General features: G+C 53.8%; 3 protein-coding genes across 5 annotated transcripts; 1 reads left to right on the forward strand and 2 right to left on the reverse strand.

Moving 5' to 3' along the window:
• Positions 1 to 1,315: 1,315 nt before the first annotated feature.
• Positions 1,316 to 2,724, reverse strand: LOC111138997 (apolipoprotein A2). Its single transcript, XM_022491070.1, has 4 exons — positions 2,716 to 2,724; positions 2,487 to 2,562; positions 2,074 to 2,206; positions 1,316 to 1,549 (listed from the first exon to the last, which is right to left on the reverse strand). Exons 2-4 carry the CDS (start codon positions 2,536 to 2,538, stop codon positions 1,432 to 1,434), a joined length of 303 nt encoding a protein of 100 aa, XP_022346778.1. The 5' UTR covers positions 2,539 to 2,562; positions 2,716 to 2,724; the 3' UTR covers positions 1,316 to 1,431.
• Positions 2,725 to 5,628: 2,904 nt separating this feature from the next.
• LOC111138901 (translocase of outer mitochondrial membrane 40 like) lies at positions 5,629 to 9,992 on the forward strand. 3 transcript variants are annotated; one of them, XM_022490879.1, is made up of 9 exons: positions 5,629 to 5,909; positions 6,200 to 6,267; positions 6,566 to 6,658; positions 6,996 to 7,097; positions 7,249 to 7,354; positions 7,531 to 7,653; positions 7,769 to 7,845; positions 8,056 to 8,158; positions 8,300 to 9,992. In XM_022490879.1, the coding sequence occupies exons 1-9, from the start codon at positions 5,795 to 5,797 to the stop codon at positions 8,437 to 8,439; spliced, it is 927 nt and encodes a 308-aa protein (XP_022346587.1). In that variant the 5' UTR covers positions 5,629 to 5,794; the 3' UTR covers positions 8,440 to 9,992. The 3 variants fall into 3 exon arrangements, with proteins under 3 accessions (XP_022346587.1, XP_022346588.1, XP_022346589.1); XM_022490880.1 differs by lacking the exon at positions 6,996 to 7,097 and having other exon boundaries at positions 5,764 to 5,909; positions 8,300 to 9,031; XM_022490881.1 differs by lacking the exons at positions 6,566 to 6,658; positions 6,996 to 7,097 and having other exon boundaries at positions 5,764 to 5,909; positions 8,300 to 9,031.
• Positions 9,157 to 13,619, reverse strand: LOC111138900 (nuclear receptor subfamily 1 group I member 3). The gene is made up of 9 exons (XM_022490878.1): positions 13,565 to 13,619; positions 13,162 to 13,301; positions 12,599 to 12,729; positions 11,297 to 11,466; positions 10,937 to 11,076; positions 10,570 to 10,715; positions 10,353 to 10,469; positions 10,136 to 10,241; positions 9,157 to 9,288 (listed from the first exon to the last, which is right to left on the reverse strand). The coding sequence occupies exons 2-9, from the start codon at positions 13,266 to 13,268 to the stop codon at positions 9,162 to 9,164; spliced, it is 1,044 nt and encodes a 347-aa protein (XP_022346586.1). The 5' UTR covers positions 13,269 to 13,301; positions 13,565 to 13,619; the 3' UTR covers positions 9,157 to 9,161.
• Positions 13,620 to 16,947: the final 3,328 nt, after the last annotated feature.

The raw sequence follows: 16,947 nt of genomic DNA on the forward strand, positions 1-16,947 counted from the left end.
GACGAGCTCCACGTGCCAGGGTGGGCAGCTAAGGAACCGCCCCAGGTCAGATCCATGCCTGTCCTATTTCCTGCTCTGCCGGGAGCCGGGATTTCCTGTGGTGTCTGCATCACATCAGATGCCGCGGGTTCTACCTCTGATTCCACAGCCCCAGCAGAATGGGTCCTGAGTACCCAGGCCGACCCCGCCCCGCCCGAGTTGGGTAAGACTCAGCGCCGCACAGCGACTTGAAACCCTCCACTATGTTTCCCACCTCTCTTGCACGGTTGTATCTGCTCACCAACCCCGGGTGGAAGATCTGGCTCTTTGAAATTAACCTGTCCAAGGGCATCTTGCAAGGGACAGACTGAGCCCTCTTTGTCCCCACACATCTTGCCGCATGAGAGAAAAACAGAAACTGGGGAAGAAAGGAAAGCATGTCACTATGCGTGGCGAGGGCCTTGAAGGCCAAACCGAAGACTGATCAATACACGGAGGAAATTGGAGCCCTGTCCGGTGCCTGGGAAGCAGTGATTTCAGACGAGCTCTGAGCGATGAGCCAGGGTCCAGAGGTAGCTGCTTCAAGTGCGGAGTGGGAACAAACTTACTGGAAAATGCCTCTTCTTCGCGCTCCATGTTGGTATTGTGAGTCTCCCACATCAGCCCAGCCTGATTTCCATCCCATTTTGATTTAGTCCGGGAGACCCATCTGGCCCCGAGCTAAACATCATGTCTGTGAGTTTCAGATCTGACCACCTGGCCAGTTCTATAAGGGGAGAGGTTCGGAATGGATGTTCCCTAGCCAGGGGGTCTAGGTGAGAGATTTTTAAATGGAAGGAGGGTTTGAGCACTTTTGGGGAAGAAAAGCGAACTCGTATCTTTTCTGTAGGATGGGGCGGGGGGAGGCATGGTATTCCCCTGGCTCAGAAGGGAAGCCAGGGTCTCAGGTGACACCTCTGGGTTCATTTATGGGAAGGCTTCTCCTCTTCATAGAATGATCGAGAGGAAGTTCTGGAGGTGGGGGTGCCCTCCTTTTCTGTGACCTCCAGTAGTCTAGGGACTCGGTTTATGAAACTTTCCTGCCTTTCACTGTCCCTTGTGCAGTGCACAGGCTAAGCCTTTGTGCCGAGCAGATCCCAGGCTCGGGGAAGATGATTTGGGCATGAAGAAAAATCATAGACACCACTCCCCTATTGTTTCCACCAGCTGTCTCTTCATCCCTCCCTCCATTCCGCACACCAAACCCCTCCCCTAGCAGGAGCAGGCCTCTTGGTCCTCCCCTCACCGATACCCATACTTCTCTTCTCCCAGTCCTCCAAAGCACCAGGTTCACACCTGACTCCTTCAATATTTATTGTAGAAAACAAGGAGCGTGTCGGGGAGAGCACTCTAGGCTGGACCAGTGGGTGTTCTAGTGGCCAGCTGGGGATGGAAGACAATGGTCTGGATGCCTCATTGAGTGGCAGGCTGTGTTTTGAGGTCCATGAAACTGCTCAAGAAGTTGATCAGGTCAGTTCCGGCCTTCTTGACCAGGGGCGTTAGCTGCTCCTGTGTCTTCTCAAAATAAGCCCTGTATAATCAAAGGATTAGAGGTCAGTGTGAGAGACCCTAGGCACTGGCAGGGGACTCACTGGCGCTGGGAGGTGAGACCCAGCTCCCCAGACTCTAGGACCTGGGCCATCCTGTTATGGTAACCCTCCCAGGAGGGGAGGCAAGCCCTCCATCGTGTAGAGGAACAGACCCTAGAGATAAAAATTCAAAGCCTAGTTCTCACTGGCCCTATCTGTCCAAGAGGTCTGTGGGATCTACGAGGTGGTGAAGAATTTGTGTCTCCAACTTAAACCTCATCCTCTCTAACCCCCACCCTTGAGCTCCGGCAATCTCCCATCTTCCCTTTTTTCTCTCTAAAGCTCCCTGGGCCCCGATCCCCTTTCTTTCTTTTCTCTTCTCTTTTCTTTTTTAAAAGATTTTATTTTTTAGCAATCTCTGCACCCAACGTGGGGCCCAAACTCACAATCCGGAGATCGAGAGTCGCACGCTCCACTGACCACGCCAGCTGGGTGTGCCCCCCAAGTTCCTTTCACTGAGACTTACTTGGCCTGGGCCTGAAGCTCTGGGCCCTTGGCCTTCTCCACCAGGTCCTTGCCATAGTCGGTCACTGTCTGGAAGTACCGAGAGACCAGGCTCTGCAGATTCGGCTCCTCCGCCTGTCTCCTAACAAGAGCACCTGCGCATACATGCACACAACACACACAGAGCTCATCAGCTGGGTCCCCAACAGGGACCTGGCAGAAGGCCAGGACTCTTTTGGTAGCCAGCCCCCACTCCCAGCCCCCTCCCTAAACAGGTACCCAGCTCCAGGTCTTTGGATGAGCTTTCCGAACCTTTGAGAGGGAGTGATCTTGCTCTGGAGCACTCAGTGCTCCTTGCTAGGAGCACTGACAGATGGGAAGCCAGGAACCCTAGCACCTTCTCCTTCTTGGGACCCCTTTCCATACGACACCCACCTTCAAGGTTACAGACGGTGAGGAGCAACACAGTCAGAGCAAGCAGCTTCATGGTGGTAACAGTGGGGATGGTGGCCTGGAAGCAGTTGGGAGTGGGGGAGGAATGAGTTTCAGCCCCTCTCCAGAGACTCCTACCTAGGTGCCCACTCCGACCAGTTTCCCTCCCTTCCCACAGTTAAAACTGGGTCCTCTCTGGATCCTGGCCACACCACTCACTTCCTTACCCTACCTGGTCAGCGTCTCTCTTTGCTGTCTGCGTCTGGCCGGGCTGGGGAGATGGGGCTATATACATTTCTGCTTCCCCACCCCCCTGTCAGGTGATAAGGACTGTGGAAGGGCCCCATGGGACAGGGCCACGTTGGAGTAAACAAGTTGAAGAAATGGGGGAGGAGAGGACAAGAATGTGGGGGATCATGGTGATGGAGGCGGGAGGCATGGGTGTGGGTCTTAGTGGGCGGACGGAGGCCAAGGGGGCATTCTTCCGGCTTACTGACACTCACTCTTTCGGGGTCTGGGGCTGGCGCTCTTTGGATTTGAATGCTGCAGGAAGCAGGATTCCTAGTTTTCTTCCAGAAAGCCCTGACATATCAAACCCTCAGCCCTTGGTAACTTTGTCCCACTGTGGCCAGATTTCACCTCCCCAGCCCTACCCCCTTCACTGCAGCTTGGCAGAGAGGTATCGGGGAACAGGAGAAAGGGGAAAGGAATGAAATCGGGGCCAGGGGGCAGGCAAATGAGGATTAGGAGAATGTTGGAGGCTACGGCACGGTTGGAGGCGTGGATCAAACCAGGCCCTGACTTGTGTCTCCTTTAAAATCCAGACACCTTGATAAGGGGTTAAGGACAGGAAAGTTGAGTAACACTGAGAAAGGGTCTGTGCTATGTATCGTGCGCTCGTCTACGTGACTTCCCACACGCTCTCCCTACAGAAGGGAACAAATGTGGTCAGGGTCCTGAATTCTTAGTTGGTCCTCGTTGTTCCTGTACTTCCCATAATCCACTCCCTGGTTGATTGTAATTTCTTGTAGCTAATGGCTTTAGCCGTGATTACCTGGCATCACGAGATTTGTTTGTAGTTAATGTAAGACTTGTTATAGGAACTTGCGGTTATCTGACTAGATACTGATGTATTATTCCTTCTATTGTGGTCTGCCTTATAAATGCTTGTAAGATGTGGAATAAAATCAGCACTGTGGGACATCCTCCTCAGTGCTCCTCCTGCCCCCATCTCTTTGTCTCTTAATTTCTTTTCACCATCCTCTTACTCTCACGTTCCTGATCGAATTGTCGCACCCGCCGAGACAGGAGAGTAAGGGTTAGAGTCAGAGGGCAAGTGTGATTGAATCTGTCCTGCTTTCAGTTAATGTGTAATGAGATGAGGGAGAAAACGCGAGAGCCCAGAATAACCCTCTTGAGTGCTAATAAACGTGTAGACCCTACCTCTAATAAAACAAATTCAGAAAGTAGCCTCTGCCTTCCCCTTCCCAAATGGTGGGCCCCGGCAAGAAAGGAAGTGAATGAGAGTCTTCTACCAAGGATAAAGGCTGAAGTTCCCTGGTCACTGGATTACCTTGTCATTCTAAGGTGATGGTCAATCAGTGTGAGTCAGCGGGGCCAGAGCATCCCTCTGATCGAGGCCCCAGCCCCAGCTCTGCCTGTGAGGGAGGACAAAGGTACATCCCCCAAGCCCAAGGCATTTGTGTGAAATCACCTAAACAGCTATCTGAAGCATTTGTATCTTTTACCCTTTTGCCCTCAAAGTGTACATAGAACATTATTTTTTTTTTTTTAAAGATTTTACTTATTTGACAGAGAGAGAAAGAGATCCCGTGTAGGAAGAGAGCAGGCAGAAGCAGGCCTCCTGCTGAGCAGAGAGCCTGATGCGGGGCTCAATCCCAGGACCCTGGGACCATGACCTGAGCCAAAGGTAAAAGCTTAACCCACTGAGCCACGCAAGCACCCCATACCTAGAACATTCTTGAGAAACGGAGATGGGGCTGTGAGGGCTAGTGAGGGAAGTGACCCTGGGCCAAAAAAAATCTTACTCCATCTTCAATTATTCCTTTGGAGTGCTTAGTATTTGAAAGACACCCCCACTGACGGTCCTTGGTTTTGGAGTGGAGTGCGTTTGGGAGCCAGAGTCCATATTCCCAGATTTTATTTGCCTGAGCAATGAGGGAAGGGTTAGCCAATGAGGGCAGTTGCTTCACGGAATCATCCTGCTTTAACTAAGGCTGCAAGTCCTGCTCCTCTACCCTAAACTCTCACCCACTCCCAATCCACCAAGAGAACTAGAAGGTGAACTTGGGAGAGGCGTAGACCTCCGCGTCCCCATGGGGAGGGCTGTACTTGCGAGTGGTACCCATCTGGAGGTGTGTGCTGTGTACTGTGGGGGGCTGTGAGGAGTCCCTAAGGGGTTCGAGGTAGGGGCAGCTAGGAGCCATAAGAACCAGGGTTCCAATGCAGAATTCACAATCATTCCCTCTGCCACCCTTCACAAAACGGAGGCCTCCAGGCTGTCCCGCGAAAGGACTTGCAGCAGCCCAAGCTCCAAAACTCTCCCTCTGGCGCCTACGACGTTCCCAGCGTCTTCCCGACCTTGCTGAGGCCGGGCGATCTCAGGCCATCTACCAATCAAGCCCCGCCTGCCTCTGCAGTGCCTGGGTTGGAGCTCTCTGGACCCGACTCTGCCACTCCTTTGCTTCCTTCTCTCCCATTGGCCCCTGGGAGACGGAGGCAGCTTTTTTTTTTTTTTTTTAAATCTTCTGGGCGGGGCCCAATCAAGGGAGGGTCGGGTCTTTAATGTCTTTTTTTTTGCCCGACTCCAAGATGGCGCTCATGACCACGCTGAGAAAGCAGCGTGAAGCCGCAGTCCTGCCATTACTCAAGATGGCTGCCCCCATCAAGATGACCGGGGTGTGCCGGGGGAAAAGGGGCAGCATGATAGTCTGAGACGGTAAGGACTATTGCTTCATTGCCAGTCTCGCGTTGGGGTCTAGGAATGAAGAACAGGAAGACTGGGAAGCTGGGTGAGGTCTGTGATGGGAGCTAGGATTAGATAATGGGGGAAGGGACGGGGTGACAGGTGGGGTGAAGAATCAAAGATGGGACGGGAGTGTGCCTGGGGTTCAGTCTCCCCACCGGTGCCCTCTCCCTGCTCTTCCTCTTCCAGGTCTAGCATCGGGCCATGTGGAAGTTTCTGGGACTGGGGAGTCGGATGATGGGGGGTGGGACCCGTGCGGGGTAGAGGGAGCAATAGCGTTCTTTCTCAGGCTAACCCCTGCCCCTCCCCTGTTCTCTGGACTGAAATGGGGAACACACTGGGCCTGGCACCGATGGGGGCTTTGCCCCGCCGGAGCCCCCGTCGAGAGGAGCCTCTGCCCAACCCTGGGAGCTTCGATGAGCTGCACCGGCTATGCAAAGGTGAGAACTTGGCGTTTGGGTGTCTCACATTGAAGGGGCAGAGGAGGGGAGGGTCTTGAATTCTGGGTGTCCGGTGATGGGAGCAGGAAAGGGGAGAACCCAGCTGGGGCATCCAGCCTCAGGGAGGATCAGGTGCCCACATGGAGTGGAACATTTCGTGGTAGGACTTGAAAGGAGGTCAGTTCCTCCAAAGTGCTTTCAATGGGATTAAAAGGGGAGACTACATCTTGGGGTAGGGGTTCCTTGTCTGTGCTCATTCCTCCGCTTCCCCTCCCCTCCACCCCCTTCAGATGTGTTCCCAGCACAGATGGAGGGAGTGAAGCTCGTTGTCAACAAGGTTCTGAGCAGCCATTTCCAGGTGCTCCCACTTCTCTGGCCCTCCTTAAGATCCTCCCTGCCTATCCCTGGATACTCTCCTCCTTGCCTTTGTACTCAAGCCTTAACTAGGCTCTGTGGGACAAATGAGGGAGGATGTGGGGCTCTCTTTACTTCCCTCGCCTGTGGGACTTACTGCTTTTAGTTTCGGTGACCCTCTGTGTATGTTGGAATGTTTGGGATTCTTGTAAGGCCTTCTGGATGGGGAGAAGGAGAGGGGTGGAACGGGGCTTGAGGTGGGTGGGAACATTTTCCTCCTCCACTGAATTCTCTTTCCTCAGGTGGCTCACACCGTGCACATGAGTGCCCTGGGCTTGCCGGGGTATCACCTCCATGCGGCCTATGCAGGAGACTGGCAACTTAGCCCCGCCGAGGTGAGTAGTCCTCACACCCGGGTCATCTCCCTAAAAGTCCACCCAGATCTCAGGTCTAGAGGAGGAGGAAAGGAGGGTGTTATGGGGGAAAGCCCACCCAGGACTCGGGACTAGAGGAGGAGGAGGAGAGGAGTGTGTTACAGGGAAGAGTGTGCAGGGCACCTGCCTCTGTGTTTCCTCCGACGGGAGAGAGTGGGGGAAACATTTGGGCGAGGAGCCGGGGTCTGTCTCTGTGGCTCCACTAGGGGGCGCTGGGTACTGCTAAAGAAATGCTGGCCGGTTGGACGGAAGCTGAGCGTGCCCCCAGCTCAGTCTTGCCCTGTACCCTCTTCAACAGGTGTTCCCCACTGTGGTGGGGGATATGGACAGCAGTGGCAGCCTCAACGCCCAGGTCCTGCTCCTCTTGGCAGAGCGGCTCCGAGCCAAGGCGGTCTTCCAGGTGACCCATGGTTCCTGCCGCCGTCCGCTGAAGCATTTCCCCTTTCTCCATGAGTGTGCTGCGCTGGGGGGCTCCAGGGGGAGGAGCAGGGCAGGAGTGATCACGCGGGGTGGGGGGGGGGAAGGCTCTACTCCTTGTTCTGCCTACCCAGACGCAGCAAGCCAAGTTCCTGACGTGGCAGTTTGATGGCGAGTACCGAGGAGATGACTACACAGCCACTCTGACCCTAGGGAATCCTGACCTGATTGGGGAATCGGGTGAGGAACTGGGACGGGGTGCTTTGGATCTTGGCTGCTCACTTGCTGATGTTGGCTCTGTCTCCTCCTCGTCTGTACAGTTGAGGGATTAGAAAGTGCTTGGGCAGGCAGGGGTAGGGGAGCAGGCCTGGAGGCTGTCCCTGCGACTGACTCCGTGTCTCCCTGCTACCCCACAGTGATCATGGTGGCTCACTTCCTGCAGAGCCTCACCCAACGGCTGGTGCTGGGAGGAGAGCTAGTTTATCACCGGCGGCCAGGCGAGGAGGGCGCCATCCTGACACTGGCTGGAAAGTACTCGGGTATGGGGTGAGGGGGAATAGTGACAGGGAGGGGAGATTCTGCACTCGGTGAGGATTCCTGGCCTGTGTCCTGCTATGGTAACACTCCTTGTCTCCTGCGTTTTGGTTTTTACAGCGGTGCACTGGGTGGCCACCCTGAATGTGGGGTCAGGTGGGGCCCATGCAAGCTATTACCACAGGGCAAACGAACAGGTGAGTCTCCTGATGCCATTCCCCTACCCCAGCAAGCCAGTCGTGAACTTGTGCCCCTGCAGACCTCCACAGGCCCCACTGCCTTGGGATTCTTCCCACCCACGCCACACAGATGCTTCGCGCACGCATCCGTTCCGCCGAGCCCCCGTCGGGACTCCTCTGGTCCTCAATGACACAGATCCTTCTCCCATCCTTGCCTGTGGTTCTCAGGTCCAGGTTGGAGTGGAATTTGAGGCTAATACAAGGGTACAAGACACAACCTTCTCCTTCGGTTACCACCTGACTCTGCCCCAGGCCAACATGGTGTTTAGAGGTGAGGGTTATTGAGATGGCGTTCGGAGGTGCCGAGGGACTAGGGGGACAGAGGGAGGAGGCAAGCATCCTTCTGACCTTGCTCCTGACCCCCGTCTCTAAGCCTGTGAAGTAACCTCGTGCGTATCCTATTCTCCAACAGGCTTGGTGGACAGTAACTGGTGTGTGGGTGCTGTGCTGGAGAAGAAGATGCCCCCCTTGCCCGTCACCCTGGCCCTCGGAGCCTTCCTCAATCACTGGCGCAACAGATTCCACTGTGGCTTCAGCATCACTGTGGGCTGAGGTGCTCCCAGGGCCCGCCCCTCACAGACGCTGGAACCTCCGAGGCAGGTGCCCTAGGGCCAGAGACTAGGCCCCCTCTCCAGAGCGCACCTTGCCGGGTGACCTCTGGGTCCCAGGAGCAGAGCGGGGGATGGGACCGTGCCCTCCTCAGAACTGGAGCCGCCATGGGCAGCTGCTGGGGCCGTGGTGTATGGCCCCCACCTCTGCCACTGGCTCCAGGGTTGTCTTCCCATGCTCTTGTGGCTCTGGACTAAGGGAGAAGGATTAAGGGGTGTGTCTGGCTGACTTTTCTCCCCTCACATCCCCCTTCTTCGTTTTCCTATCAATTAAAGCCCCTAGCTTCTTCCTCTTCAGAGCAGAACAGGCTGCATGGGATTAGCTCCCTGTCCTGTTTTCCATCCCCAAGTCTAGGGCTGGGAGAGAAGTGCTGAAGGGCTACATCTTTGACCTCAGAAAGTGCCCCCCCAATTCCCAGAAGGAGCTTCTTTACCTCTTAGCCCTGAGGCTTCCTCCTTCCCATCTTCCGTGCTCCCAGAGAATAGCTCTGTCCCTGTGGTCATCCCCCACCAACCCCAAGACTGCATGAAGAGGTAGTTACTGCTTTAGTCTTTCATTGCAACCACTGGGTTCCCTTCCTACCGGTCCCAACCTCTGGCCCCAGCATTTTCCCCTTTCCAGTCCAACGTGTCCAGATGGGCTGTGGAAGGAGGCAAGTGGGGTCCTCAGCAGATCTCCTGGAGCAGCGGCATCATGGCGGACAGGCCCTGGATGTGCTGGATTTGGTACCCATATGCGTTGTTAATGCTGCGGAGCTCAGCCAACAGGCCCAGCAGCTTCGCGTACAGAAACCTTTGGAGGAGGTAGTGGGGTCACCAGGGAAAGAGGAAAATAAGGTAGCTGAGAGTCTTGTCTTGAAGTTCTGCTCCCTGGAACTTTCCCTCAGTGAAGCTAGGTCTGAACACTACAGAAAATCATGCTCTGGTATGACAAATCAGCAAAAATTCCCAAGGTCCCCGAGGTCTCCTCTCACCATGCCCTTCTTGAATCCAGAGGTCTCAGGGCCAAGTGTGAAGAAAGCCCCAGACTTGGTCAGAGCTGCAGCTCTGTGGAATCTATGGATCTGGCCTTCTAGAGCAGGTTCTAGAAGGTGGGTGTGTTCTGTGGTCTAAAGCGTCCCTCTTCTGGCCAAACTGGCTCGTTGAGGAACACGTGAGAACACGCGGAGCCTACCTCAGAGCCTGGATGGAGCCTGGACGGCTGAGCCAGAGCCTGGCTTTGCCCAGGAATCTGAATGACCATGATAACTTCAAGGCAGGGATGAAAAATTAAAGGAAGGGGCCCATGGAGAGGAAGGGGAGGGCCAAGGAAAGAGCGAACGAGAATTCCTGGAAGGCTGCTTTTAGCCTGGAGTGGACGGGTAAGGTGACGGGTGTCATCTGTCTCAGGAATGCTATCATACAGAGCCTGCGAGCTACGACTTTGCATCTCTACTGAATAAAAAAAAAATCTGGAAAAAATCAGATGAAACAGCAGTAGGAGCGATTCGGATGCCAGACCCATCTGAGGTGCGAGGGAAGGACTCGGTGCCCCCAAGGAACCTGGTTTCCCAGAGGGCAGGACAGCAGAAGCATTCCCCTGAGCTCAGTGTTTCCCTTGCCTTCCTGCGCAGCCTCCAGGCTCCCAGGCTCCCGCATACCGATCCCCAGGCCTTGGCGGCTGCCCTTTGATGTAGCTCTGCAGGGTCAGTGCCGTCACCTCTTGCAGACGATCGATCTCCTCCCTCCGGGTAACCCCAGGCCTGTCTGGAAGACAGAGGGTGGGAAGGATGGGTGGTGGCGGGCAGGGATTCCTGGGGCTGGGAGTCCGGGCAGGGGTGGAGGAGCAGAAGCTTCTGGGCTTTGGGGGGTGCTCACCGGGAGAGAAGAGGGCCATGGCAGCCATGAGCACATACTCGGGCTCCTGGAGCTGGAGTCGTCTCAGTGTCGCATGAAAGCGAAAGAGCAACTCTAAAAAGTCTTCCTGGAACCCCGCTGTGGGAGATGCTGGTCTTAGAATCCTCCCGGTCACCCCGCCACAGGCCTTACCGCCAAAGGACGCGCGCCCGCCCGCCCCGGCTCCAGCCCCCCTCACCATGGACGCCGTCTTCCAGCGTGTAGCAGAGCGGCCCGCAGAGGAAGTTTTGTGTTTGGAGACAGAAAGTGGTATTGAGTGCGATATGACAGATTTCAACCGCTGCTCCCTTGAGCAGGGAGATCTGGTCCTCCATGGGCAGGGACCTGAGGGGAGGAGGCAAGAGCCTTTTAGAGAGGGAAAGGAGCTCCCAGTTCTGGCTGAGATACTTAAGACCAAAGGAGGGAATTCAAGACCCCGTGCTTAGAAAGGCAGTAGGAAGGGTTAGCGGGTCAGGGACTGGGTGTGTGTGTGTGTGTGTGTGTGTGTGTGTGATTATAATTTATTGGAGTGTTTTCCTCCTGGAAGGTAAGGGGAGGTCACGTACCGGAAGAGAGGCACGTCCTTGGTGAACTTGATGACTTGCTGTACCACGAAGGTGTTGACCTCCGCAAAGTGCGTGAGCAGGGGCAGCTCGGGGACTGGGATGGGCAGGTGCTGGTGATGGATGAACAGATGAGCAGGAGGCTGCGGAGATCGGGGCCTGAGTGAGTGGCCCTAGTCCCAGGGGTCTCTCCAGCCCTGTCTTGGAAGGACTTCCAGGTTGAGGAGCCTGTGGATGCTGGGGTTCTGGAGAAGCCTCGTCCTCTGTCTTGGGGCGTGGGACACTGCTGCCCACTCCCTCTGGACAGCCTCCTCGGTTGCCCTTTTGGTCCTCTTTCAGCCCAAAGTCCATGCAAAGGCTCACCCTGAACTGCACGAACTGGTTGAACATGGTGCCCACGTGGTGGCTGTGTGCCCCCAGGAGTGTCCGCACCAGCTCCTCCTGCTCCTTGCTCAGCTGTGCAGGGACTTGCTGGGCCCGCCGCTGGGCCTGCTTCGCCCGCCACGCTGCCAGGGCTTCTGCTGACAGGATCACTGTGCCCGGGGAAGATGAGGGACGATGCTGCTGAGGTCCGCAGAGGGCATCACTGTCTCTGCCAGCGCCCACCCTCACCCTCTGTCTGGGAGCCCTTGGGCACCGGGTACCCTGTGATGAAGGATGTGGGGAGGGAGCAGCATTCCTGGGGCCTCCCTGGGCTTGGCTGGAGTCCTAGAGGCCCCAGTGGTAAGGGATCCCCGTCCCTCTCCCCAGCCCCGCAGGCCCCGCTGGGGAAAACAAGGTACCACTGGGGGGTGGGGAGGGGTGGAAAATAAAGTAGTCACAGTGAAGGGAGATGTTTGGCTTCTGGGCGACCAGCGAAGAGGAAGAGCTCTTGGTTCCTAAAGCATCACCTTCTGTTTACATAGCCCTAAACGGCAAGGGTTCTGAGGTTAAATCCCACTGGATGAAACAACCCGGTGGGTAGAGGGTAGACAGGCCAGGTGCTACTATCCAGATTTCTCAGACACATAAACAGGCTCACATTCCAGTGGCAGGTCCAAGGTGACAAGACACTAAAGTGATGCAAGCCGAGATTTTTTGACTCCTACGGTATGCCCCGGTCCGTGTTGAAGAGTAGTGCGCTATCAGTGGAAAGCAAGGGCTTGGGAGTCAGAAGAGCTAAACACGGACACTGTAACTTTGTAGCCGAGTGAGCTCCAGTGACATCATCTGTGGGGAGCAAAGCCTCATTACGGGGCACAGAGAAATGACACACGATGATTCCTTCAACAGTTACCATGTACCTACTAGGTGACATGTGCTATATGTGAGACACACAAAAGTCAAGCCGTAAGGATATCTAGGGAAAGCATTCTGGGTGGAGGGGATGACAAGGGCAAAAGTCCCGAGGGGTGTGTGCTGGGTGTGCTTGAAAGTGGCACTGAAGTCAGTGTGGCCATGAGCGAGGGAGCAAGGTGGGCAGATCAGGAGATAAAATCCGGGAGGCTGTCTGTTGGAGCCAGACCATGAGATCTTGGACTATAAGAGAGATGAGGAGCGGAATAGAAACATCATCTGACTTGTTTCCAAAATCTTACTCTTCTTGTGGGAGAACACGCTTTGGGAACGAGGATAAAGCAGAGCGACCTTGTCCGTGGATTCTGGTGTCGGTAGGGGCCAACTCACTTTCCTTCTTCATGCCAGCGTCTAGGCGTTTCTGCAACCGGCAGGCTGGGCAGTGGCGTCTCTGGGCCTTGTTGACCTTACATCTTCCAGCAAAGGGGCAGGTGAGACCAATGCTTTTGTTGACTATTCGTCTGTGAGAGATGGAGACTTTCGGGAGGGTGGTCACGGATGGCAGTGAACAGGTGGCTACGTGAGGGGCTGAGATGACACAGTCTAGAAGGATCTGTGGGGACATGGGCTAATCTGAGCTGTGCCCAAGGGTCCCTAAGGGTGGGTAGTGTATACGCCATCTCAAGCACAGGGCACAGGATCCCTGACTTGGTGTTCGCAGGTAGTGGGTAAGGGGCTGTGTCCACAGGACCAACAGCAGCCTTCCCTCTATTATTCTATCACCAATTTATGCAATGTTGAGGTTGACGAGATGTACCACGCTAGCCACAGGGCAGTTAGCCTCTGAGAGGCAGGAGTAACGTAGGTGGACAAGCTCGGGCATGTGCCATGGCTTAAAGGCTGCCCAGTGGGGAGTTTGGGAGGTGGTTTCTCCCAGGGTGGGGGGCACTTACCTGAAGAAGCCCTTGCAGCCCTCACAGGTCAGGGCGTGGAAATGATAGCCTGTGGCTCGGTCCCTGCACACCACACAGCTCCTCGGCCCATCCTCTCCACTGGCCATGGCTTCAGATGTTGTGATGGCTGTCGCAGACCCCTGGATGTGGGAAGGGTTAGCACCTGGGACGCTCTTCTCCCCCTTCTGGGGGACCTCTTCCTGACCCTCTGCATTATCTGCACCTTATTGCTTTTAGTCTCTGGCCCCCAACAGATCCCCTACCTGCTATTCCTAGGCCTGTCACCCGCAGGCCAGAGGATCTGGTGTGGGCTGCTTCTTCCCAGACTGCCACTCTGCCCCTGCTTTTCCCTTGGTCTCTGGAGCTGCCAGTGTTTGCAGTCAGAGATTATGACCCTCTGTACCTAGTAAACAAGGAACTTCTGCTATGTGTGGACTGCAGCTGGTCTCTGTGACTACATAGATAGGGCACAGACTCTGGACCCGGGACAAAGGCCCAGGTGGGAGGAGTTCCCAGCATGCCCATGGGGTAGGTTGCTGGCACCTGAGGAGGGACCCTGTAGGGGAGAGACCTCATGACTAGAAGCTGCTGCTCATCAGACCCAGGGGGATGTTCCCTACTGCTGAGCTCCAGGCTCAACCTGTAAGCCTCCTTTGAACCTGGATCTTGGACAAGCTGGGAAGAGAGAGGAGAGACCCAACAAGTTTTTTTCACGTGCAGTATGACAATGGTGAAAGAACAGACATACCAATTGCACGAGGCTCCCCAAAAGGAAGATTCTTAAAAACAGATCGGGGTCAGGTGCTCAGGTGGCTCAGTGGGTTAAGCATCTGCCTTCGGCTCAGGTCATGATCTCAGGGTCCTGGGATCGAGCCTGTGGGGCTCCCTGCTCAGTGAGAAGCCTGCTTCTCCCTCTCCCTCTCCCTCTGTCCCTCCCACCATTTGTGCTCTCTCTCCCTCTCAACTAAATAAAAAAATCTTAAGAGAGAGAGAGAAAGAGAGACTGAGGTCTGTTTAAGAGCTCAAGCAGAGAGCTAGTGAGGTCTACACTTCCTAACTGGGAGGGCTGGGAATGAAATGAGGGCAGCCTCTTAACAAATTAGAGGTGGTACTTCGGATTGATTTGAGGACTCTGGCCCCAAGCTGGCTTCATGGGCATGTGACCTGTGCAGTCACATAGGACCTGGCCTAGAGAGATCTTAGATTTGGTTTAATTCTCTGCCATTGCTGTCTTGAAATTCTCCATGATTTTTGAGCAAGGGAATCTGTCGTTTTTCAGTGGGTCCCACAAGTTATGTTCTTGGTCCTGTCTGCGCCAAGATGAAAGACTTCTAATGAATAGGTTTAAGAACCACAAGTAGGAGTCTTCAGCAGGGTTGTCTAAGTGTTCCATCAACACTGCAGAATATTTTTGCAGGTGTGAAGTGTGTGTGTGTGTGTGTGTGTGTGTGTGTGTGTGTGTGTGTGTGTATTCTCCCAATATCTGTGAACAGAAAAGGTAACTCAAAAGCTTTTTGGATATTTTGGGAATGGACAATATGTTGGTTACATCTATGTTGGATAAATCTGGTATCATACACACGCTGGAATAAAGTCCAAAGCTGAGTCTTCTAATTTGAAAGGTCTTCACTGCAGATGTCCCCAGGTGTTTGCTCTTTCTGCACTTCTACAATCTTTTCTCACTAGAAATAAGCATCTTTCTTTCTTTCTTTCTTGCTCTGGTTCTGTCTTTTTCTTCCATTAAGAGTTCAATTATAATTTACGTTGCCCTAAATTTGAGTTTAAAACCCACGCGCAGGTTGGAGTCATAAAAACAGAGACCGAGGGAAGAGACAGAGCCTTGTTTAGGTCCCCAGAATGGATTGTGTAAACTATTACATTTTGCAGCAAGCAGAGTTCCAGAGAACACAGGCGCTTAGGTCTGCTTCTTGGGAGATGCTGAGCACATCTCGGTGTGTGCGTCTATTGGTGCGCTCGCCTGAGTGTGGCTGTGAGAATGTGTGCTCATTCATTTAATCAACAAATATTGACAGAGAACCTACTATGTGGTAGACAGGAGGGATGAAAAGATGAACAAGATGCTCTTCCGGCCTTACGGAACCTCGGTGTGCTGGTGAAGAAGACAGACCCTCGCGCAGATATAAAGAAACATGATCAGATCAAGGATGGTGCTGTGCACAGAGCATATGGGACCACAGAGGAGGGGTACCTAATCCGCTTTGGCAGAGAGGTGTTGAGGAGGAGGCAGGAAAGGCTTCCTGGGGGAGTGACAACTGGGCTGATTTGAAAGGATCATGAGGAGTAGGTGAAAACAAAATGCAGTTCAGGCAAGAGTGCAGGCTCAGAAAGTTCCAGAAGCCAGATACCAAAAGGTGTGTGTGAGGTCGAGCCACAAACAAGCCTCCTCTGCTGGAGCCCAGCGTTTTGGATTGGGGGTGGGAGGGGAGGATTCTGGAGAGGTGGGCTAGGAGGCCGAGATGTGGGCAGGGCCAGCTCATGGAGGAACCCCTGTTTCCCAGAGTAAGCAGCTTGAGTCCATCAGAAGGCTTTTGAAGAGGAAGCAGAGAAATGACAGGAGCGGACCTATTCTGGGTAGATTGATCTTATTCTAAATATCTTGGGTCGCTGGCTGTTTGGAAGACGGATTTGATGGCGCTGGACCCGAGGCAAAGGGACCAGTAAGAGAGTTACTGCCATAATGTTGTTGGGAGAAGATTACGCCTGACCTAGCACAGTGGGAGGCTGCAGAGGAAGAGAGGGTTTTCAGAAATACATGGCAAGTGCAGTCTTTGGAACTTGGTGGCTACTAGCTTGTGCTGAGGAAGAGGAAGAGGAGTCACGGATGACTCCAGGTTTCTAGCATGAGGGGTTAAGTGGATGGGGGTACCATCTCCTGGCGGAGAGATGACAGGAGGAGGGTGGTGTTCTGCATACACCCACCAGTTTATTAGCTGAATTCACTTGGATGTCACACACGCATCTCCGATTTGTAGGTCTTAAAATGGCGCTGTACAATACCTAGGGCACAAACAATGAAATAAAAAAATATACAAGTAGAACCGCATCAAACTAAAAAGCTTCTCGACAGCAAAAGAAACCATCAACAAAAGGAGGGGTACCTGGGTGGCTCAGTGGGTTGGGCCTCTGCCTTTAGCTCAGGTCATGATCTCGGGATCCTGGATCGAGCCCCGCATTGGGCTCTCTGCTCAGCAGGGAGCCTGCTTCCCTGCCCCCCCCACCTGCTGCTCTGCTTACTTGTGATCTCTGTCTGTCAAATAAATAAAATCTTAAAAAAAAAAAGCAAAAGGAAAAGGCAACCTACAGAATGGGAGACAATATTTGCAAAGGACACACCCAGTAAGGGGTTCCTATCCAAAGTATATAAGAAACTTAATAGCAAAAAGCAAAACCCAAAACCAACACCCCCCAATAATCCAATTAAAAAGGAACAAAGGACCTGAATAGGCTCCCCCCCCCAAATTTATTTATTTGATATTTAAATGGCCACAGGTACATGAAAAGGTACTCAGCATCACTAATCATCAGGGCAACGCAAATCAAAACCACAGTGAGATACCACCTCGCACCAGTCAGAAGGGCCATCATCAAAAAGACAAGAGGTAAAAAATGGTGGCGAGAGTGTGAAGAAAGGGAACCCTTGTGTGTGGGAATGTAAATTCGCAGCCACCGTGGAAAAGAGTATGGAAGTTCCTCAAAAAATTAAAAATAGAACTACCATCTGATCCAGCAATTCCGTTTCTGGGTGTATAGCCAAAGGAAACAACA

Source organism: Enhydra lutris, unplaced genomic scaffold (genome assembly GCF_002288905.1).
Source record: "Enhydra lutris kenyoni isolate GAN:26980312 unplaced genomic scaffold, ASM228890v2 scaffoldscaffold94, whole genome shotgun sequence".
NCBI lineage: Eukaryota > Metazoa > Chordata > Mammalia > Carnivora > Mustelidae > Enhydra > Enhydra lutris.

Coding starts and splice junctions, on each gene's coding strand:
- LOC111138997 (XM_022491070.1), bottom strand. CDS start 2,538: ATGAAGCTGCTTGCTCTGACTGTGTTGCTCCTCACCGTCTGTAACCTT. Junction 2,207..2,486: donor CACCGTCTGTAACCTTGAAG/GTGGGTGTCGTA, acceptor ATGTATGCGCAG/GTGCTCTTGTTAGGAGACAG. Junction 1,550..2,073: donor GAGCTTCAGGCCCAGGCCAA/GTAAGTCTCAGT, acceptor TTGATTATACAG/GGCTTATTTTGAGAAGACAC.
- LOC111138901 (XM_022490879.1), top strand. CDS start 5,795: ATGGGGAACACACTGGGCCTGGCACCGATGGGGGCTTTGCCCCGCCGG. Junction 6,268..6,565: donor TTCTGAGCAGCCATTTCCAG/GTGCTCCCACTT, acceptor CTCTTTCCTCAG/GTGGCTCACACCGTGCACAT. Junction 6,659..6,995: donor GGCAACTTAGCCCCGCCGAG/GTGAGTAGTCCT, acceptor CCTCTTCAACAG/GTGTTCCCCACTGTGGTGGG.
- LOC111138900 (XM_022490878.1), bottom strand. CDS start 13,268: ATGGCCAGTGGAGAGGATGGGCCGAGGAGCTGTGTGGTGTGCAGGGAC. Junction 11,077..11,296: donor ACCAGTTCGTGCAGTTCAGG/GTGAGCCTTTGC, acceptor CGATCTCCGCAG/CCTCCTGCTCATCTGTTCAT. Junction 9,289..10,135: donor CCGCCAAGGCCTGGGGATCG/GTATGCGGGAGC, acceptor CCTCCTCCAAAG/GTTTCTGTACGCGAAGCTGC.